The sequence below is a fragment of the Colius striatus genome, chromosome 10, assembly GCF_028858725.1.
Source record: "Colius striatus isolate bColStr4 chromosome 10, bColStr4.1.hap1, whole genome shotgun sequence".
In the NCBI taxonomy this organism is placed as follows: Eukaryota; Metazoa; Chordata; class Aves; order Coliiformes; family Coliidae; genus Colius; species Colius striatus.
Genome location: NC_084768.1, coordinates 34,227,228 through 34,241,116, shown reverse-complemented (window position 1 = coordinate 34,241,116; position 13,889 = coordinate 34,227,228). Strand labels below are relative to the sequence as shown.

At 39.9% G+C, this 13,889-nt stretch overlaps 1 protein-coding gene across 1 annotated transcript in view; it reads right to left on the bottom strand.

Annotated features, from left to right (window-relative positions):
* ABCA4 (ATP binding cassette subfamily A member 4) overlaps positions 1-9,371 on the bottom strand; it is a 60,168-nt gene extending 50,797 nt beyond the window's left edge. The window contains exons 1-5 of the mRNA XM_062003240.1: positions 9,306-9,371; positions 5,442-5,535; positions 4,790-4,931; positions 2,753-2,892; positions 1,600-1,727 (exon numbers count right to left, since the gene is read on the bottom strand). Coding sequence (XP_061859224.1) covers positions 1,600-1,727; positions 2,753-2,892; positions 4,790-4,931; positions 5,442-5,535; positions 9,306-9,371 — 570 coding nt within the window. The remainder of the gene's footprint in view (positions 1-1,599; positions 1,728-2,752; positions 2,893-4,789; positions 4,932-5,441; positions 5,536-9,305) is intronic.
* Positions 9,372-13,889: the final 4,518 nt, after the last annotated feature.

The window sequence follows — 13,889 nt, the reverse complement described above, 5'->3', positions numbered from 1 at the left end:
TAGGCTATCAACTGTTCCATTTCTATTGAAAATAGTTATCTTGTGGTCTTTTGAAAATTATGAGATTAGTTTTTCTGCTCTTGGAAGAAATATTCACAGCGCCTTCTTTCCTCACAGCTGTACATCAGCTCTTGTGAGATGATCTTTTATCTCTGGGATTACTCCTGACAAGAAAACTTTATGAAGGACAGCAAAAGTGGCATTTAACACTAGGTCTCCTCCAGCTCCCTCTCTAACTGATGTTGAGATTTATTTGATTTCCAGCATAAGGAGAACTACATCTCTTTCTACACCAGCACAAAAATAAAGCAGAAAGACAACATGCTCTGGTAGGTTTGAATCACAGCTTCCATGACTGGTAAAAACTTCAGTCCTGCACATGCTGTCAGGCAGAGGTTATTAACAGTAGATGAATGAAAGTCACTGGGGAGCTAACAGAGACTAATACAGCAGCACACAGTTCCCCAGGTGCAGCAGATCTCTGATGAAGAAGAGGTCAGGGATGAAAAGGGAAAGAGAAGCCCAGCAGGATATCTGTATATATTCTTCTTGTAACAAGCAGCAAGGTGGCAAATTTTCACCATCTCAGCTGATACAGAGGTGTGAAAATAAGTAGGATGTCTCAATTGACACTGGCTCTAGTATGGTCCTGTGATATTGCTTCATGACAAAGTGGAGGAGGGCTTCCCCTGGTACTAACCAAGAACACAGCAGATAAGTAATCTGGCTACTACTCACACCAGCTGGAATCCACGGTGCACAAAAGGAATTGCATACAAGTTCACTAATGCCCTGCCTCTTACTAGCCACACACAGTTCCAGCATTTGTGGCAGTTTTGTGGCAGTGAAAAAGAGGAATTGTCTTTCAGCCTCAATTATTCACTTGCTAATGCAGTGTAGGAATTGTTCCAGAGTTCTGATTCAACAGCATTCATTCATTAATACAGTATTCCTTGTAGAGCTCCCAGCCACCAGTACATGCATAGGCAGAGGTAGCCTGGACTTGATCAAAGACAGCCCCCTGCTTAGCTGCTTCTGGAGAGATTTGACCTGCAGTTTTCACTGTGTGTTTTCTGAGCAGATTAGTTATTCAATCAGAATCTAAGAAAGTGGGTCTGCTTCTCCACTCCCACCTATTCATGTGAGACAATGCCATAAAGCCACTATATTATTCTGCTGGCAATAGGGGCAGAGAATTTAAATATTAAATTAAGAACCTCGAATAGTTCTTTGCTGCTATTCATCGGGACTACTGTCTCTAAAGGATGCACAGCTACCTTATGCAGTTGAGCCAAGCCTTTAATCATGGGGATGGATGCATTCCACAGCAGCATCATTGTTTTATGATCTTCATTTGGGAGCAACAGCAGCATCAAAACAAATACCTATATTTAATGTATATTAAAAATGTTTTTAAAAGACAAAACAAATGCATCTTCCTTCAGGTTCACAAAAAACAAAGGGGAAAGTTGTACGAACAACCTATAAGGCAGTAGTTATTCTGTGCGCAAGGCCCTCACTGAGGCTACTTTGCATGTACAGCTCAAGAGGTTGCATTCCACACAGACGACAGATGGGTTGCTGTTGTACCCCACCCACCTGTTCAGGGCGCACTTGAGCATTAATAAGCTGGAAAACAACAACATCTGGGAGGCCAACATCTTCCAGCAAGAAGGAAGTGAGGGTCTCGCCGTCTTTCAAAATGTCTAGAATTCGGATTCCTCTTCCTGGATGAAGAAAAGAACACAGACATCAGCGAGATATCAAACAAAGGAAGTAGAGAAACAATTCATATCCTGTCTTAAACCTGTAAAAAGTATGTACTTTGTTCATATAATTTACTAGTGACTAATGGGATCCAAAACTACTTCTGAAGGTCAAGATAATTTTAGTCCTTTGTTACGGAATGATCATCAGAAAGTGATCAGTGTTCTTACTGTGCATATCTGATCTCTCAAAGAAGTTTCAGACTAGAACTTTAGCAATGGAAGTATGCGAAAGCAAATGGGAATGAAAATGGGACAGATCAGTTCTCGAAGCTAGTCCATTTTTGTGCCTAAATCTAATTTAGGAGTATATTTCGAAATTCTGTAATTAAAGTCCAAATATTAAATTAAAAAATTCTTATCAATCTATTTCCTACTTTTACCCAGGATTGTGTTTTGAGTTTGGCAGGTTGTTCTAAGTAAAAATTCAAGGAGTCATCTAATTTACAATCCTGTTTCTAAAAAGTGAGCAATGCCTTCTCTCTAAACACATCATCCAACAAGAATAAAGCATTTCCTTCTTTATTGTTCCAAACCTATTTCAGCTGACACAAAATAAAGTTATCACCGACCTTTTCTCTGGGTTATGCTTCTAGTATATATTTGGGCATGTTCCTAGCTTTCTGTTCCTCTGCATCTTCCAGTAATGCTTTCTTACCACTTCTGCCTCTACTGTAATAATAACTAGCGAAATCTCTTCATCCATGTGTTTTACTTTGGGTGGTGAGACATCCATCTTTTTATGTGTTGAGCTTTATCTACTGTTATTTAGGAAAGATAGTTGTAGAGCACAGTTGGTTGCTTCTCTCATTTCTCTCAAATGAAAGGTGTTTGTTACAACACTGGACAAGTTTTAATTCTCTAACAGTATTCGAGGAAGAGCTACGTGTGAAATAGTTTATAATGTTGTCAGTCTGCAGAGTAACTAGTAAGCTGTCTCAGGAGGAAAAATTCAACAGTCTAAACGATATAGACCAAACAGTTACCTGCAATTCTTTCAGGATTAGTTCTCATTGTTTCCATAAACTGAGTCATAACGATCAGTTCTTCCCAGATTCTGCCAAGGTCACGGATTTCAGGGACTTCCAGTAAGAGCTCTTGAGCATCTTTGTATATCCTTGCAAGGCTGAAAGGAGAAACAGCAAACCAAGAACAAATAAATTAAGACTGGTGACTCTTGAAAACCCTTCATATAATAAAACTCAAAGATGGCTTTCTATATGTTAGGGATGAGGAAAAAGTAAATTATTTTGACCTCAGTCTTGAAACTCAAAGCTCAGTTTTGTGGTGACAGAGTAGTTTCAGGTGGCATGGGATTCGGTTAGATTTGGAAGTCCACAGAAGGTTTAAGAGGGCTACTGGTGTTGCAGAAGGTTGGCCTCTCACACACTTTCTTCATTAGCCATGTTGATGTTGCTGGCAAGACACGACCTTTCCCAGACAGCTGTAGTGCAAATCTGCTCTGGTTCTGGCCCAGGCTCAGCTCCAGCAGTTGGATGGGGCACTCCAGGCACATACAGCCCTACTCAGCTGGGTAAGTGACAAGAAACCACTCAGATACAGAATCCTCCTCCCTCTCCTAGCTCGGTCCTCTCCAACATGAGGGTGGCACTTAGGTCCCTTCAAAATGTTTACTGTAGGAAAGGCAGGAAAACAGTAGTGACAAAGTGATACAGGCAGTTCTTCACCTACTGCTTCTGGGTTAGAACATGCAGTTCAAGCAAGGATGCTATCAGGTCCTGGGTTTATAAACAAGTGCAAAAAATTCTTATTAGCAGCAGAGGAGGCCATTACACTTTTTGAACAGTGTTATGTTTTTCCATACATGAAATGGTATATCTCATTCCTCGTGGCTTATTTTAGCTTAAAGGAAACAGCAAACAGGAAGGACTAAATTCTTTAAGAAAACACTATGTATTTGCTTCCTCTGTAACGCACTGTTTTACTCTGACTCACAAAGGGACAGTTTGCTCTGCAATAAGCAGCCTAGAAAAGCTAGAATGTTTAGAAAACAAAATCTCTAGCTTCTGTTTTTGCTGTTTCTTCACCGTGTAATTGAATGTACCTCCGAAAAGAAGCCAATTGAATATTTTAAATCCTGTTCACTAGAAACAAAAGGTCAAATGATAAGTTAATTCCAAGCTACCAACTTTCATATAACTGGAGCTTCAATGGCCTTGACATTCTTAGCTTGTGAATTTTATTCACTGGAGGCTCCTAAGTGAACTTTTCACAAGGGGAGATTGAGAGCATTTTTGGCAGCTATTCTAACAGGTTTCTATCAGGTCTCTATCTGCTGTGCTGCCTTTCATGCCTCAGCTATAACAATGCAGCTGAGCACTCCCACAACTCTTTTTCACAAACAGACCGGAAATCTCCCATCCTTCTATTTTGTTAATAAGCTTAGAATCTGAAGGTTACTATGCTGATTAAAGCCTCACAAGTATATAGGCAAAACAGGTGCTGGATGATAAGTGGCAGGGTAGATTTTGCTTTGTTTCATCAGAGCTCTGATTCAGAAGGGACAGCTCATGTGATGAGAAAGCAAAGCTTGGGGGTTTCTTACTCTTATATAAAAAAGACTTGTCCTGAGATGTTCACTAAGAAGTAAGCAATATGAAGGATGGATTTTATTATGTGAATACAGGTTCCCTGGAGACTCGTACAACAGAACTCTTTCTTGAAAAGGCACAAACCTACCATCGTGAGCTCTGTTTCAACTTTACCAACCATTGTTGGAATGAAACGGATGTTCTAGAACTGAAAAGTTTTCTTTTCCATTATTTGCAGCCCAAATATTCTTAAATGCTTACCTTTCCCTTTTGTTCACACCACAGAACAACAGTTTTAAAATATCTCAGTGCTCAGAGGGACCTTTCCAAGCAGGCTGAGGATACCCCATCCTTTCTCCTTGCATCATTCATACCCATGAATGCTCAACAGATGACAAGAGCAGGCTATGAACAGTTGCCTAGCAGGCCTGTAGTACTGTAACCCAGTGTCAAATGTATGGCTCTGCTTACATGGAATTGTTGTAGTTGGACACAACCCCTGGACCCTCTCCGTGGGTGGGGTGGCGGAAACAGGGGTTGTTCATGTTACAGAAGATGCCATGTAGCCATGGCAGCGTTCCTGCAGATGGCATTGCCTTGTTTGGGAAGTGACCTAGAGTACAAAAGCACAACATTGAAATGATTGGGCATCTTCTCTAAAGCAGCCTGTCTGAGTCTAAATAGCATGATGGGTTGGCCCACTATAGAAGGAATGTGATAGAAATCAAGGAAATTTCTCTTCTACTAAGAAAAAAAAAGTCCCTGATGTAAGCAGTATGACTATTTTTCAGCTGAAAGATATCCTGAGGTAACTTTTTTTTTAATAAGTAGCGAGGCAGTACTTTCTCAGTAAGAGAATTACAGAAATATACAATTTGATAGAATCTTGAGAATTCACCTAAGTCCAGCCACAGAGGATCTCACAGGAAAAACAGGGTTTTGGGTTTTTTTTCAGTAATTCTTTCAATATATAGCTATAAATAACTAAACCACTGGAAAAAACGTATTGTCTTTTGCCACTGGAAAATAATGCTTGCCAAACGGTTCCCAGTACCTCTGTCTGAGAACTTTTAGCCATTATCTAGTACAAGACAGAGCATTAAAACATCTGAGATGTCCTTACATTCATGTTGTCGATACAGTGGATTAGCTTTCCTCAGCCACACGAGGGCAAGAAACAGTGACAGAGGCCACAGAAGCTCCACTACAAAACGAAGCTGGAAAAAACAGAAAGAATAAATTCAAGATTTGTTTTACAGATGAACCATGTGCAGAGTCACTACGTGATAAGAAGCCTGAGGCCCCTTTGTATAGCTGCTGCATGTGCCCATGGTTACCCCTTGACTATTTCAGATTTTGGAAAGAACACCCAGAAATAGCCAGGATTTCATCAGTTCCATGAGGCATCTCCTTTACCTCAGAGGCCTATCCAGCTTTTCTAAAGAAACACTTGGGCATCCTGACTAAATTAAAAAGAGATATCAGGTAGTGCGAGACTGCAAGACAGACCACATTTAAGTCTAAACAGTTTTTATACAAAGTGAATAAAAGGGGAAAAAAATATTAGATGCGAGAGAGAAAAAGTGTGAAGGTTTCTTTATCCACACTTTTGTAACGCTGGGATCATCAGGAGGCTATCAAGGGACTGTGCTTATTCAAAAGTAAAAGACTTTAGCATAAGCTCACATTTCTTTGATCTTTACTTTTGCTTCTTTTTCTCATGATTCATTTCAACATTATTAATTTTCTAATACAGGTAGAAATGTATGCATTAAGGTCAAACATCTTATTCAATAACATAGAACACTCCATCAAAGGCCACTTTACTGCAGAGTACACTTAGAACAGTCACCAGTTCCCAGCCATGACAGAGAATCAAGGGCACTGCATTACCACAGAGCAACATCCTGCCTGGTTTTCGGTCTGTTTCCTCTGCTCCTCTGTTTCAATTTGGTTTACTGCCTCTGTGTGTTTTGGCAGAGGTTTGAAACTACAATCCTTTGATCCTGTAACATGGGCTTTGGGCTCTGAGAACTAGCTATGGGATTCTGTTCTCTAGCCACGTGGCATTTTTTTTCTCCTCCCTAGAAGAGAGAGCGCAAACTCTCTCCGTAACTGAGCTTGCGACACATGCACAGGAAAGCCCTCCCTGCCCACTTTCTTTTGCTTCTGCCTTCCTGACCAGGTATTAAATGTAACAATAATGCATATAGGAGCAGAGTCAGAGAGAAGATAAGTCATATTTGAATGGGATATTTTTCAGACTGAGCCATGCAGAGTGAAAGAGACTCTACAGCATAATTAAGAATAAATTTTTTTGAGCTGTCCTGTTTTTCCTGCAGTAACTTTGTCTAATAGCTTTATTTCAGCACAGTTTATGCTTACTGCAAATGGGGAGAAAGCTTTGCACCAGGCAACCATTTCCTATTTCACATTTTTCTCCCCTTAAGGCTTTCTTTTTTAAAACAGAACAACAACAAACCACCCCTCCTCACCTAGGAAGTTATGCATGCCTGATGTTTTGAAAACCAGACTAAATTGTACGAGCAGCAAAGGACAGAGAATACAATTATTAGAGAAGAAAGACTGAGATGGTACAGCTCTTTTTGACAATTGTTGTGCACAGCTCAGAATACAATGTTAAAGACCCTTCTCAGCAAAGATCCACAAGGTGTGATTAAAACCCATTGCCATCCATTTGATAAGACTTTCAGGACAATCACTACACATCCATAAACTCAGATAGCTAAAATCTGGGGATACTTCTTGGTGGTTGTCTTTGCTGCAGAGTTAATCTGGGTTATTGCTCAGATGTTGACTCTTACTACATTCTCAGAAAATACAAAATCTTCTGACTTGAACTCAGTAATTCCTTTCTGTCTGAGCTAACTGCTTCGGAGGAGGTTGAAGGCTAAAGCACAAGGGAAGCTTTCTTTCAAGCTGGTACACACAATGTGTTGTACGATAAGGATAGATCAAGTGCTGCTAACTCTGTTTCTTTCCTGTGATCCTTTTCCTGAGGACACACAGGTGCCTCAGAACTCAGTAGAAGGATAAGAGAAGCAGCCCATAAGCCTGAAGACCCACAAGATAAACAGCCAGAAATCCCAGTAACATGCAGAGAGAAATGTAATATCCAGACAGAGTACAGTGACAAGACCATATAAATGTGGAAAGCTGAAATTGGTTGGGGAATCAACTGTTAACTATATAACAAACTCTTTCCTCTTGTGAATCAGATTAGATTAAATGTCTTGAGTAGAAGACTGGACATGTCTCCAATTATGGTACCAAATGATGGTTGACCAAAAAAAGCTTATTTTCCCTCAACTCATTTTATAGATACTTTTGATACAGATTTTTGTTTTGGCTGCCTTGTTTCTGTGTGTGGACAAGTAATTGGGCAGGTGTACATACTGAGAAAAGGAAAATATTTTTACTGGCTCTGTTGTAATTTGTTTTACTCTTCAGAGGGGAGAAAATATTTCTCTGTTGTGTATTAAATCTCTGTGCTTACAAGCTAGAGTCAGAAAATCAACCCAGAAGGAGATCTCTGGGTGCACCAGGAAATACCAAGTTATCAGGTTTTAAAATTCCACAGTAAAAAACAAACAAAATCAAAAGGAAAATGAGAATTCTTGAAACACACATGGACACTTTGGGTCCTATATATGAGCAGATTTAACAAAATAAAACAGTATTTCATTCACTGAAAATACTGAAGAATTAGATAAAGATCCATTTGCTAAAAATTAAAAGTGGCTTCCATTTCTCACAGTATACACATTTGAAAATCAGAAAAACATGGATTTTCTGGTTTTGGTTTTGTTTGTGTTTTGTTTTTGTTTGAGTTTTGGTTTTTTTTTTTTCCCTGAATTTGAGAACCAAACTACTGCAGCTCCTTGGCAAGCAGTAACTGAAGTCCAGCTTCAAAAAGAGGTCCTTATATCTGATGCAATTTAGCTCTGGTATGGATGGGTGACTTTCATATTCTATTAAATCATGAGCTGGCAACATTATATTCATCAGCTTTTGATGGTAATGTAGAGTGTGGGAGAAAGCCTGCTGGGAAACTATGAAAGAAAGGACTTTCAAATTGTCTGTGAAGAAAATCAGGTAGTCATTTGATCCTGGAAATTTCAGCATGTGAATAATTCCTAATGACTAAACTTGGGTCAGCATTTCAACTCATTCCATGGTTCAGTTTGACCCTGTTGATCCCTGTTACAAAATTGTTTGCATGAGTGTTACAGCCTTACAGATGCCCTAAGGTACTTTTACATTTATTTATTTTTAAACAAAAGGACCTCAAAAGGACTTCCCTTTGCCTGGAAATCAGGCAAAGGGATTTCCTGTGCTGGGCAGAAGTAGATGCAGTACACCAGATGACCAAGATCCTACTTTGAGATTTTACTTGACTCTAGTAAAATTTGACTTAAAGAGGAGTGGAAAAATAAAAAAGAAAGAGAAGAAAAGAAAAAATAAATAAGATGGAAAGGAATAGGTAAATTTGCTCTAAGACAAAGTATCATAAGACCTAAGACTTTGAAAAGATTTAAAATACTTATGCCATTCAGATATATGAAAAAAGATAACACCTTTGTGAAGTTTAGGACTCTAACTAGATTCGCATCTAAGATCAGCTGGGTTTGAAGAGCAAACCTAAAATTAGGAATCAAACCTCCCTGATCTGAATGTTTTCTAATATCAAATCTTTTTATACCAAATGCCAAATATTATACCAATTTATACTAAAATATTAGTAACCCACAACTCTTCTTCTGGTACAAAATTCCAATACAAGTATTCTGTTTGGTCTGTAAAGAGTAGCTTTGCCAGCTGTGCCAGCAGGCCCATACGAGAGTCATATTTGATTCTGAGAGGAATGTGTGATTTTTATATCCTGATAAATGTGCCAGTCACTTCATCCAGCAGACATTCATCGGAGTGCATGGTCCAAAGCTGAAATCCAAGACTAATACTTTACCTTTTGTCTTTTCCGGAGGATCCAGTTCTTCCAGAGTAGAAGTCTGACTTGCCTAAAGAAGCTCATCCTTCTGCATCAACACTTCTGGTTAACCTGTGGAGGAGTATGAGTTGCCATTTCTCAACTGATAGCTGAAACAAACTTCAGAGTAAAATAACACCTTTCTGTTCTTAGTTTAAGACTATGTTATCATATGGTTCAGTTCCTTTAACTGTCTGCTCCATTTAATTTGGCACTTGAAATGCTATCATACATGAAAAACCATGTTTTTCCTTTGTTTGAAGGCTGTTTCCTGTGACATTTATCAGCACTAAAAAGTAATAGATATGTGTCCTAGTTTCAGCTGGGATAGAGTTAACTTTCTTCCTAGTAGCTGGTGCGTTGCTTCACTGTGACTGTTCTTCCAGGCAGAAGTGCCAATCCAGCCTCCACTATTTAAAAAGGTGGCCTGTTTCTTTCTCCTCCAAAGTGTTTTGGGAAGACCTTTGAGAATCTTCCATGAAACTTCATTTTTCTGACTTGAATAACAGACTACACTGCAGCTCTGAGAGATGAGCATTGCTCTCAGAGCACTGGTTCCTTCCCAGCTTCAGCTCAGGACCCTTCAGCCTCTGCACAGATTTGCCAGCTAAACCACCAACTTTATCCTGGCTTCTTTCACACGGGATGACATGGCAACCTCCTCTTTTACAAGTGGCTTATAATTTCTGTTATATATCTATATGATATATATATCTGTTTTATATATATATCTGATATAATTTCTGTTGGACATATGTTAGTATCACAGCTGAGACTCACCCTGCTGCAATCTTGACAGAGAAACAAAGGGCCTTATAAAGCCACAGAGGGAAATCCACTCTGATTAATGGCAGTTCAAAGCAGAGAATCTAGTGCTGGTGATGCTCAGCTGTAGACTGTGTTTTAGCAGTACAACTGTGAATGAGAAGCAATTTAATAGTTTTATTCAGCAAATAAACACTTTAACCTTGAGATTCTAAGTCAAGTTATTTTAAGAAAAGATCCTTTTTTTTTTTTTTTTGCTGCCCACATGTACACAGAAACAGCTCTTACAGATTAAACTAAGCTCTCCTAATTAGATTTTGCACATCACAATTGGATGACGGTAGGGTATGTTTTCTATGTTCAATTACGTTAGCTATACCTGTCACCTATTTCACTTTGTAAAGTGTGGGATTGCTGAAAGTAAACAGAGGAAGCTTACGGGGGCGGGGGGGGGCAACCTGTCAATTGACACGAGAGAGGAAAACACTGCACACTGCACAGTTTCTCTGGTGGCTCAACTCACAGTAGTCACTATCATTCAGGGATATCCTAACAGTCTGTAGTTTGCTGCAAGCAGCAGCAAAAAAGGAGCAATGTGCTTTATGTATCAATGCAGCGAGAGCAATGAGTAGAAATAGAGATTTTGTTGATCTTGCATTATGCCTACAATAGATATCTGATAACGTAGAAGTTCCTGGTGATATACTTCATAAACACTACAAAGCCAAATCTGTTAAATGCTGTTTCTCCAGCAAAATATAAAAACATCCCTCGTAAACTCTCCAGCAACAGGAGAAAACATTTATCTAAAATTAACAGCATTTAAAAATGACCTGAAAAGATAGCTCAGAAAATATTCAAACTCATGTGTACTGGGTGTGCTCATGGGCCAACACTTCTAATTTCCAGGAATAATGCTTTCCAGTATCCAAACAGTTTCTTAACTGGCAAGATCTTCTTTCTTACACATGTAGAAGAGCATGTAGAAAAGTAACACAATTCATGCCAATACCATTTTATCCAGGCAAACTGTAGGAGTGTGAAAATGTACCTTCTACAGATTAAAATGATACATCTATGTGTGTGTAGAGAAAACTGCACATACACAGGTTGCACCCAGCTGTCTTAAACTGCTGGGGAAAACCCCAGCTGAAGGTTTTTAAGTTCTTCCTAATGTATTTCAGAGGCCTCCCTATGAAATAGATAAGGAGTGATCTGAGGGACAGGAACTGAAGGTTCTGGCAAGCTCAGGTAAGATGGTACTTCTTGGATGTGGTTGCTATTAGAAAAAACAAATTAAGAGACAGAAAGTGAGAAAATGAGTTGCACAGGTTGAAAAGATGACAAATCACAAGCTTCAAAGAAATGAGTGCACAGAAACTGGGGGAAGCTGTATTATTCACAAGGTTGGTGATATAATGGCTCAAGAGGAGAGCTGACAAGAAATCAGAGAATAAGAAAGGCTCACTGAAACTTCTATTTGAAAGGTTTATTTCTAAGAATAATAAAAAAAAATCAGAATCAGGCTCCATCACATATCAAACAGAAAAACATGGCATCTTAAACAGAGGCTATCCATGTGCAAACCCAGCTGTGAGCCAATCTCCTCAATCCGGGGTTGAACAAGTACAAAGCACACCAAGTGCAAACTCAGAAGGCACAGTTTTCTATGTCTTCTCTAGTTGTTTACTTTACATGGACACTTCTCTGTCACCCAGCAATATATGGACTGAGGAGCAAGGACTTTCCCAGCATTTGCCTTTCTCAAACATTTCACGCTTTGGAAGATTTAGGATGGTTGTAAGTGAAAACACTTTTCTAGGATCTCATGCATCTCTGAATTAGAAAGAGAACTACTCTCTCTCTCTCCAAAGGTAAATGGGTATGCAGATAGTACGTTTCATTCCGAAAAGCTTACCTCTAAAGCATCCCCCTATGAAAGTTATTTCTACATTGACACGTTTATTGCTTATAAACACCAGTTATTCCCGCCCAGTGGAAAGTTGAAATTATTTGTCTCATCTTTCCAACATATTATGTCTATGTGTACATTGGCAGGTGAGACAGCCCAATAAGAGCACATTTATAATGAAACTCAGTGCTGAGGACCCAGCACCTTCCATCTATATGTCTGGAGATTACTTCAGATGAGCTCCTGTCCAGTCTAATGGACTGAACAGTGATTAGCAGCTACAGCACAACAGGTATGCTGCTAAAGCACATGTCCCGGTTTAGTCTCATCCAAAAAGAATCAAGGTTGTGTGGTCTGAGATCACTCTGTACTATGAACCACACAGTGGTATGTAGACGAGTCACTTAAAAAGCACAAATGGGCTCTGAAATAAGTTACCGATGTTAGCACACACTGACTGCTTTCACAGAGCATTGCCGTAAGCTTTCAGATCAACTCCTTAGGCCTGTACTACACTACAGAAGCTAAAGAATTCATGCATCTGCAAGCAAATAAAAAACTTCCTAAATAGAAGCAATGAAAAAATGAAAGCTTACCACCCAAGCTTACCTTGTATGTGAACAATGCTGTGCTATGGGAAAGGTTTCTGAAGGAATGTTTGACTCGGCTGCAAAGAAACACGTATCTGAAATGCAGTTAGCACTTGCAGAATAACTCTGCTCAGTCATAAGGAGATTGTTTTAATCCCCTGCTTGATACAGAACAGCTCAATCTGCAAGTTTAAGGACTCCTGAATAAAAATCCCAAATATCCAATATGACCAGCACAATTACAAAAAAGTCTGTACTAGCAGGCTGATATTTCTGAAAGTATTTCTTCAGATCTGAACAAACCTTGTATTTGAAAAGATGTCTCGGAGGAGCAGTTCTGGTAGCATTAGGGGCCCTGCTAAACAAACAGCTGTCATGACTAATTAGGTCAGTGATTTATGGAAGTCGATGCTCTGCCAAAGCTTTAAGAGGGATGAGAGAATTCATTACGACTTCAGAAAATGCAATTACCAAGGAAATCTGACAGAGAAATATTTTCTCCCTACAGGGCAAGCTGCAGGGTGCTGCCACTTTGCATGACCCTGAGCTCTGTCACCTTGGGCAGGTGGGTGGGATTACTGCCATTCAGTGGGGGTGAACGAATTTCAAACACAAGATCTCAGGAAATCTGCATCAGAACCCAAAGAAATGATCAGGATCATTACTACCATTTCCAGTCAAAAAGAAAGCAGGTCTTTCCTGCTGGACCTAAGGACCAGTTGGGCACAGAGCATGTTCCTCTCTGCCAGGGCCCGCAGAGGTGCTTCTCACGCAGAGAGGAAGGCCTGTGCACATTGCTTTGACATCAAGGAACAAACATTGAAAAAAACCCATACATCACACCGGCCTTCAAGCCACAGCCTGGGCCTGACCTATCCCCTGGTCCGACAGAAAGGCTCTGAAGAACCTTTCATCCCTTGCCCCCCAGCACTTCCTCTGGTGCCCCCACACTGGGTAGCATCTGGTAAATCACAACTTTTACCTGAGCATCAAAGCTTTCAGCTTCAGAAGACCACTTTCTCCTTTACTTGTATGGCACAAAGGGAGTCAAAGGCATGACAAAGCTGCCACATACATAATTCACCTTTTCAAAGTGATGATCAGTAAAATGAGGTGTGTTTGAGACACACCGATTCACAGTCAGATGGAGGCACGGAGGAGGGCAACACACTCCCACTCCTGGCCGAGCCTGCCGGTCACTGCCTGGCTTCAGCAAACATTGAACACACACCCAAAGCACATTTAGAACAGCAGAAACTTCTCACTCTAGATAAACGTTAGGCAGGTGATGCATTA